Raw genomic sequence first — 9709 nt, forward strand, 5'->3', positions numbered from 1 at the left:
TCATAGAATTGGGAGGTGACTTGTCTCTTTACTGCCTTCAGTGAGGCACGATTAAGTATGCTTACACTTTCCATGATGGAAAATGTTTTGTGTAGCCTATTCCTAGTATTCCAAACAAAGTAAATTATTGCAATTTCATGACTTAATTTGTCCCTCTGTTGTTTCAGTTCCCAAGCAGCTAGCAATTGTTTTTCTAATATCCAGCCTAAAGTATTGTTGTTTTCAGTTAGATCTTGGGTTTTTATTCTTTAAGACCTCTGCAAAAGATAGCTGATTCCTGTGCTTTCCCCAAAAAGTGTTTTTCAAATGCAAGATGTTGCACGTAGAATAGCCCTTTAGAAGCCAAACTTACTTAGCTGAGGTAAGAAGGCAAGACGCCTAAAGGTTTTTTCACAGTAATTTGTCTACAAACTCCTCCCCCTTCCATACGTTAACTGGGCTAAGAAAGGATGTTTACCTGTAAAGCATATGCTGTGTAGGTCTCTTGACCCTAACAGCAGTTAACAACGTTACTCTTACAACTAGCAAAACCATTATGCTTTACAAAAAGCATCTTCGTGACTAAATAACTCCAAAAAAAAAAAGTCTGAAGGGCCTGTATTTATGTTTTCTAAACCTCTTACTATTTTTCTTGTCTCTTCTGGATTGCCTTTTGCCTAAATTATCTTTAAAGGATCCTGTCCCAAACTGTATGTAGTATTTTAGGTGAGACTTCATTTAAGCCAAATAACATAGGTTAATTCCTTTTAAAGTTACATGTCATACAACACTTGACTATGTCTTTTTAAAAAGAAAAAATCTGTTACTGGTTTTGTCTTCTTGCAATGCCATCAAAGTCTTTTTAGTTTGTGATACAATGTAATCCCCATAAACTTTTCTGCTGTGTTCTTGCCTGGCTAGCTAGACCTGATTTTAATATGTGATTTTTCTTTCCTCAGCTTAATATGATGCACCTTTCAGTTTCATGTTGTAATTTCAGGCTGTTGTCTATGTAATTTATTACTCCGTGGGATACTTTTTTACTACGTATTTGTTAGTTCCAGTCCCATGCTTCCTTTTTAGATTGCACGATTGAGAGTAACTGATTTAAGAGACTGCAATGTTTACTGCTCATGCAACACATTACTAAGTAACTAATAAATTAAGAAATCTAATTAGCTAACCACACCACTATTACTAATTTGTAACAATATTTTTCACATTACTTTACACAATTGTCTGTAAAGCTCTTCAACATCACTCTTAAATCTGATGACGGGTTACTTTTTGGAGTATCCCTTCTATGCAGTACAAGGCAGTATTGCCTTCTACCTCCAGTTGCTACTTTCACACTCCTCCAGTCATCTACTCCTATTCCTGCTGACACAGCTCACTGCTTGGATCATTTGGCTATTGGGCTGTTTTTCACAGTGTTATCATTATTTTTCTGGAGTATTGAGGGTAAATAGTCACCTGTGGTATTTGATAAATACTTGTGTACCAAGTAGCATGTGATCTGCCCTTTTGCCCACATTATTTTTGCCGCAAGTATAAAGTCCACAAAGACTTTGCTACTTAGAATTTGTAGGTCTTTGTATTCCCTGTAGATTTTACTGTGTATTGCATGCACAAAAGCGTGGAAGAGTCTAAGATTCAGTGTTTGAAGAATCTGTCTCATTGATTAAAGGTGAAAGTAACTGCAGCCTGCAATCATACTCCGCATTGCTGATAAATAAGAACAGCGTGATGGGCTACTCCCCATGTCCCGCAGGACTGTAAGCCCAACTTATGTTGCAGAACAGATATAAAGAAATCACTAGCTTGTTACTTAAGACTCACCAGCTTGTAAAAGTGTAGAGAATGCAGTCGATGGCAAACAAGATTGTATCGGTAAACATACGTAACACAACTGGTTAATGTGCCACTGCTGACCAACCTAGGCAGCAGAGGAGCATTTCTGGAATTGGAGAATAAGCTTTGCACACACACAACTAATTTAACATTGAATTTATAGATCAGCCTCAAAACTAAGGACTTCAAGGCTTGTGAAGCATGATGGAATATGAGTGAGGGAGCCCATGTTGTTACATAAATTCCGTGGCATCACTTTGAGCATTACAGCAAAGAGTTTGCTTGGGTTCTCCTGCATGTCATTGTTGTCTCCTGTCTCCAGCTGCTCATTGTAGTGTGTGAGAGGGGCTGGAGGAGCAGGAACTTCAAGAAGATCTTGCACCTGATTGAACACATAGGCAAATGGAAAGGTAATTTGTGTTGTGAATAAATTCTGTTTGCAACTGCAGCCTGATCTCTCTTATAGATGTTCCCCTAAATCTACCAAAACCATAATCATCTTTTTGCAGGAGATTTAAGGCAGAAAAGGCTTGTACTTTTTGTTTTGTTTTGTTTTATTCTTAAGATCTGGCAATTTCTAAAGGTGAACAAATTTGCCTGTTAGGAGAAAGAGCGTAGCAGCTTATATTGCCAAATAGAACTACATGTCTGTCTCTTGGGCTTGCCAACTCAAGGATTTAAATGTTCCTCTAGTTATAGAATGTAAAAGAGGAAAGAGGCTATTCTTCTCTCAGAACTTGGGCAACAGCATTTCAGAAGCCTAATGAGTGTACTGCAATTACAAAATAAGGCTTTCTCTTGCTAAAATTGAGTGCTTATTTTTGCTGTGTGAACAACCCTGCCATCTAAAATTCTGCATGAAAACAATTTAAGCATCAAGTCCCTAAAACTGGATAAAGATTGACAGTAATACTGATAAATTGCATATGTAATTAACATTGAAATTCTCCTTACCCACTGTATTGCTGTTGGCACGTAACCTCCATAGGGCAGAGGGAAAAGACTCTTAGACTTTGCCACTGATTTTTTAAAAGTGCAGAAATAATGACCAGTCAATAGGAGATCCTACTAAAACGTATCACCATCCAGGGTGGTTTTTTCAAAATGAGGCTAGTGTGGACTTTTTAGGCTCTTGCTGACAGTAACAAAAATCTGACTATAGGGTAGGTGATAAACAATTTCACCATCACAAAATTTTTCTACTTTAATCTGTGAGCAATCTGCTTGTATGAAACAGAAGTGAAGTTGTAGAAAATACACCCTTTGTGCCAACTTTAAGGAATTGGGTCCATACTATTACAGTTGAAAGTTGTTGAGACAGTTTGTGAGCTTTTTACTGCTATCACCTGATCAAGAGTGTCACAGACAAGCATGTGATGGGAAGCTAAAAGAGCAAAGCTTTCTGCAAGCCTTTGAACGTTCACTTTGGTTTAAAACACAGGCTTTTGTATTCCAAGGTAGTCCATGAGTTTCCATCTCTGTATTTTTTGGCTAAGGCTACATCAAAGTTCCCTTACAGAAGACTTAATGAAGCTATTCCAGAGTCCCACTGTCAGGTACTGTAGCTGTTGAATCCTGCAACAGTTAACACACAGAAGCATTAACAGGCTACTGGCTGGTGTCTTATAGCAATGCATTGTTTTCTTTCTGCAATAGATGCAGTGAGGGATGTGTTCAACGTAACAATCAGATGCACCTTCACGTGCAAATAGTACATCTCTGGTGCCTGTTACAGTCTTCCTAAATGTTCAACAGTTTCTGAATTGTGCCAATTAATATTACATCAGGACCTGTGTAGACCTTATAGTAATGTGCTATCATTTCTCCTATGCTTACAGAAACAAGAATCTACTTATTTGTTGCTTAGAAATCCAAATTTTTTTATTTTTTTTTTTTTTTACTCTCTTTGAATTTGTGGAGATAGCTCTAGCTGTTGCTAGTAAGTACATCTGGAATATTTTCTCAGTTATGTATGTTAAATTCATAATTGTCACATCTTAAAATGGCTAAATTTAATCTCACTAGCTAGACATTCATCTTAATTAAAGTCAGGCTTTCAACTGAGTTAACATTAAACAAGTTATTGATATAAAAAAAACCCCAGTCACAAATGATTCAAATAATGGCTTCTGAACTTGTCTTTTGCCTGTCCATAAAGAATACTGTGTCAAGGCAATCAAAATACTTCTAACTTAGATCATATTTTTGTTTTATTGGAAATTACTGTTCTGTTTTAGATACTGTCCAACTAAAATATCTTCACAGGTGCTAAGTATAATACAGGATGTATTTTTGAAAATAAATGCAATTAAAGCATATGAAATATTTCAAGTAAAGCATATAAAAAATTTCAAGTATATTGTATGGTTGTTTTAATTATCTTGAAATTGAACACATATAATCAGTGCAGCAGACTATGCAAATTCCTTTATACCATATGACTATATGACAAATAGCATACCTCATCCCTCTCCCTCCCTGTTTTGCTGTCGGTAATGGTTAGTAGGATGCATGATTCATATCACACAATAGAGAGACAGGGCAGCACACAGATCTCATACATCTAAATAATCATATTGTTGATTTTGATCAGCTACAGTGGAAAAGGAACAGTATCTTTTTCTTTGCACTCCCACTTAGCCACTTCATAGTGCACCTGTAAACATCCATGAAACATTTCTTTTCTTGTCACGATTGCAGCCATTGCAAATCATAATTTTCTTTTCCACAGGCTGCTCTGACTCTTCCAGAGAGACCACTTCTTCATTGTTCTACTGTGATTCCTGTTGTGGCTCTGACATTAAAGTTTATTATGCACCTTCTCAGGCTTAAGGATTCATGGTGCTTTCTTCCCTGGATGTTGTTCATATCCTGGACTTCCCATCACATCCGTGATGGGATTCGTCATGGCCTCTGGATCTGCCCATTTGGAAAAACTCCTCCTTTGCCATATTGGCTGTATGTAGCAATTACAGCATCTTTACCTCATCTGTGTTCATTTATTATGTATTTAACAGGCACTAGAGAATTAATGTCTATAAAACATGGAATTCGCATTGATGTATAAGAATGATGGCTCTTAAAGGTAGTTTCTATTAGCACTTGAAATAAGCTGTCTGTTTGTCACTGAAGTGGTTTCCTTATGTTTCCTACAACTTCCGGGTTAGGCATTTTAAGCCAGTGGAGCCAGTCAGAGCTCCTCATTCCTTGAGGTCATAGAAGCCTATTTAATGAATGGTAATACTTTTATATCTATACATTCTCCTTGTAAAATATGTGGCCTTCCATTCTAGTTCATGCATAGCTAGCTGATTTATAAAGTACTTAGTCTCGCTGTAATTTTACTGTCATGGTGCCATTCATCTGGTAACCATTCACTTTGGATTTGTATTCTGCCTTTAGATAATACATTTCATCTAGACAGCATTTGTATAGCACTTTTAAAATGTAAAGTACTATATAAATGCTAAGTATTAGTGAGAATTTAGTTGTGTATGGCACTTCTGAAAAACATCAGTTAGCCTTTTGTATTCAACTGTTTTAAAAGAAGTGCTGTTTGTATTTCACAATGTGCAACTGTGTATCTGTACCTCATCGAACACTGCTTTCACATGGTGTTTCTACTAAATTCTATTCCTCTGTAGTTGCTTGGTACTCAATTTGTAGATAATTACTAGCTGTTATTTGTGGTTAGAAAGGAGAAGACAGTTTGGTTACAGTATTATGTGTTGGCCAAATTGTTTAATTTTAAAAATATAGTAATTATGAATATTATTTAATTTGGAATTAAGGAATTTTTAGTAAATATTTAAGGATTGTGTGAAGGCAAACTTATTTATTACAGTAAAACATAAGCTTTAGGGAAGATTCCAGAGGATATAAGAAAATCAAAATTGCTCAAAATGTGAGTTTGCTTAAAGACCTTACTACTGTACTCATAAACAGCATTTTCCATTATGTGCAATCTCATCATTATTATTGTAAAATAAAATGCATCATCATCATCATCATTATTATTATTATTATTACTATACAAAAGCAGAAATTTCCTCATAAATAAGTTCCTTAAGGAAAAATGTTATTATGTTGCAGGTTCATAACATAGTAATTTGCCCTGTGGACTATTCAAAGTAACAAGTTTCATTTACAGAAATTTCTCAGAAAAAGTCCCAAAATAAAAATTAAGCTTTTGTCTAGTTTACAGTGTACAAGCTGTAATTTTGTTAATTTTTTTTATTCATTGAACTCCATTGCCCATTAAGGAGATGGGGCCTTAATTATTCCAATTTGTGATGAATAGCTGTCAAAAGGGATTATTTTTTTATGGAAGAGATTATATAGGGTAGCATGTGCTGAACTTAAGTTATCAAAAGGTGCAAAGACTAGACGATGTGTTCATACTACATTAGTAAATGTATACTAGTATAACATACAGAAAATTTACAGAAAAATACTAACTGGGATGGATGGCTTAAAGGGTACCAGAGACCGTCTGTGGCTGCAAAGTAGTAAAGGCTGTCTGCAGCACACTAAGTTAATTACGGAAAGTGTTTCATCCTTCTAAAATGTGCCTTTCCACAAAAGAATAGTCTCTACCCTATTTGTTCTTCATGTTAGAAATGTGTGCTTATAGAAACTTGTCTGACAGTACAGTGGGCCTGTTTAGCCTTTATTATAAAAGGAATAAAATGGTTTTTTCTTGGAAAGAAGGTTGGAAAAGCAGAACATTCCTTAAGGGATTATCTTCATACTGTGGATTTCTGTCTTTGATAGTATGTAAAAGTTTCCCAGGAACAACATGAGAAATATCTTGCTTTAGACCCCTCAGAGCAGGAACTGTCTTTTATACAAATCATGATGGTTTAGTAGAGGAGCGTTGCTCATTCATTTACTTCTAACCTGTATTTTAAACTATAGGCTATGAAATGCAAATAATATATTTTGTGCAAGAAGTGAACGTTAAGAAACACGAAGAAAATTTTCTGTATTCTTGTTTCATGGTATAATATTTGTATAATTTTGTGCTTTATCCAGATTTGTTGCAAAGGGAAATGCATATAGGAACAAAATGGAGAATTACACTTTCTCATTTTTTAGATTGTAGCTGTAGTATTTTTGGTAACTATGTGTCCACCAAAAGTCCTTAAGATTGGTACTGTACTGTTCTAGCTGTGTTTAAGGATCAATTAATGGGTACATCTTAGGTACTTTAAAACCATGTATTTTCATTCTCTGTATTTCTTGTTATTTGGGGGGGGGGGTTTACAATAGTTTGCAGCTGTATTTCAAAATATTATTTTTCTCAATATGTTCTTCTACCAGTTCTACCACAGCAATAGGTGAACACCACTTAGAAATGCATTAAGGAAGGTAGCAAGCATGTGTGACACATGATTTCTTTTTCTCTCCCTCCAGACATGGCAGTCTCACACTTCATCCTGACATTTAGGCAAGTTTAGTTCAGGCCATTGACAACTTTTAAAGGTAAATGGACACATTGCATGTAATGTAATTTGTGGGTAGCCAGATGAGAGAACAAAGGAGATGGTAAATATTTGTTTCAGCCTATGTCACCTAGGAGATACACCCGCCTATTACAAATGAGTTGCTTAACATTTTCTTACTAGTATTGAGGGCTGGAGCACCTCTCCTATGAGGACAGGCTGAGACAGTTGGGATTGTTCAGCCTGGAGAAAAGGCGGCTCTGGGGAGATCTAATTGCAGTTTACCAGTACCTGAAGGGACCTACAGGAAAGCTGGTGAGGGACTGTTTATCAGGGAGTGTAGTGACTGGACAAGGGGTAATGGGTTCAAGCTGAAGGAGGGTCGATTTAGATTAGATGTTAGAAAGAAATTCTTTGCTGTTAGAGTGGTGACACACTGGCACAGGTTGCCCAGAGAAGCTGTGGATGCCCCTGGATTCCTGGCAGTGTTCAAGGCCAGGTTGGATGGGGCTTTGGGCAACGTGGTCTAGTGGAGGGTGTCCCTGCCCATGGCAGGGGGGTTGGAACTAGATGATCTTTGAGGTCCCTTCCAACCCAAACCATTCCGTGATTCTATGATTTCCTGTACATTTCAAATTTATTGATATTTCTAACTATGCATTGATACCTACCATGTGTAGCAAATCCATGGCAAAAATAAACCAAGATACTAAAAACATAATGAATTTGTGCTTTACTGCATGCATTACAATAAAGAGTAAATGTGAAGTACAAAAAGCACTTGAGTTACTCAAAAAATTAACAAACTCAAGCTAGTAATTTTCTGCACAACATATGATACATATCACTACAATACTAGTTATTGCAGTGGTTCATTTACTTTGGTAATCTAAACTTCTTCCATGTATTTTAAGTGGTACTTACAAAGTTGAAGACAATGGGGTTTTTTTCTGATTTACTTTTTTGTTAGAACTGCACTGCTTTTTTGTATTTTAAGGCTATTGTAAAAAGTAGGTACTAATAATTGCCAAGTTAGAAGAAAAATGTTAGAATGTTTCTTCTTGTCAGTACTCTGAAATAAGATAAAATTTCTCCTAATTCCCTAGTGGCCTTAACAGAAAGAGTGAACACATTTTTCCTATCAGCTTATATTCTACTTTAAAATGTAATCTATTTTCACATGACTACTGGTACCACTTTTTTCCTACAGTGAAGTGTATTCTATCATGTGCCTTTAATTGGTTAATGATAAATGAATTACACATAATTGATGCCATGCTCCAAGGAAAATGCTGGTGAGTTTTAATTAAACTGAAATAATTTTAACAGCCAGGCCATTGGTTTTAGCTTATCAGAAGAACTTTTACTTTGCTAACGGACATAAAGTTCCAGAAAGAGAGAGAGAGAGGGAAGGGGTTAAAATTCAGTCTAAAGGAAATGTATGTATATCATTTTGAACACATATATTTTTTTCCATCAGCTAATGTCAGTATGAAGCCAAATGATGAAATGCATCAGAAGAGTACATTTCTGTTTAAGTAATTGAGCCAATCTAAATGCTGTCAATTATGCAAGTTTATTCAGGGCAGAAGAAATTTTGTATTGTACGTGCTACACAGCGTGGCCTTTGATCGACTGGTAGAGGAGTCCACAAGCTAGATTTTGCTTCTTTGCTACAGGCAGACCTTGCATTGAAACAAAGGAAGAGCTGTCAGGTTAGAACACCCTTTGCATTCATTACAAAAAACAGTAGTAACACTTTCCTTCAAAATAATAAATTGGTGCCTTCAGTTCTTTCTTAAAATTCCCCAGATTTTTACATCCTCTACATTGAATTATAAATTGGAATGCTGTATTGTAGAACTGTTTTCTGTTACATGTAAACCCACTATTTAAAGATAAATAATAATTGTATTTTTATATCACACACTGATCTTGCCTTCTGTGTTCATATAATAATTTTCCATTTGCTTAACCTAATTTTGTATTGAATTTTCCTGGGGTAAGGAGGAGTGTTTGTCTCAATGACTAGGAAACCCAGGTATGCTACTACTAAGCAAAAATGTTTTAATGCAATGTTAAGGAAATCTTCAGAATATTGAAAACTAGAAATTATACTGTATTCCTTTTGATCGAAATGTTAAGTGGATTTCCAGGTGGTTTGTAAAAACAGATTTGTGTAATCAAAACAAATTGACTGAAAACATTTGTTTTAGTAAATATGGGTGAACAATCTGTGTGAAAATGGATTTGTATACTGAAACTGTTGTGGGGGTAATTGACCAAGTCAGACTGTATGCTGTTGCCATACCCACCACAGAAACAATTCCTTTGTCCAAGGAGTGTTACTAATGTCCTTGGAGCCTTCCATATGTTGTCAAGGGAATTCAGTCTTACTTTGATCTTAGTTGGCTTTCCCCTTAAGAATTGCGTAA

General features: G+C 35.8%; 1 protein-coding gene and 1 long non-coding RNA gene across 3 annotated transcripts in view; one reads left to right on the forward strand and one right to left on the reverse strand.

Moving 5' to 3' along the window:
* LOC142599610 (uncharacterized) overlaps window positions 1-3344 on the reverse strand; it is a 7958-nt gene extending 4614 nt beyond the window's left edge. For both annotated transcript variants that reach the window (XR_012833189.1, XR_012833188.1), the window contains exon 1: window positions 1819-3344. This is a non-coding gene — a long non-coding RNA (uncharacterized LOC142599610). The remainder of the gene's footprint in view (window positions 1-1818) is intronic.
* Window positions 1-9509, forward strand: part of TMEM267 (transmembrane protein 267) — an 18232-nt gene extending 8723 nt beyond the window's left edge. Inside the window, exon 5 of the mRNA XM_075741319.1 lies at window positions 4562-9509. Within this exon, the coding sequence (XP_075597434.1) occupies window positions 4562-4897 (336 nt within the window). The 3' untranslated portion in view covers window positions 4898-9509. The remainder of the gene's footprint in view (window positions 1-4561) is intronic.
* The last annotated feature ends 200 nt before the right edge of the window (window positions 9510-9709 follow it).

Source organism: Balearica regulorum, chromosome Z, assembly GCF_011004875.1.
Source record: "Balearica regulorum gibbericeps isolate bBalReg1 chromosome Z, bBalReg1.pri, whole genome shotgun sequence".
NCBI classification, from domain to species: Eukaryota; Metazoa; Chordata; class Aves; order Gruiformes; family Gruidae; genus Balearica; species Balearica regulorum.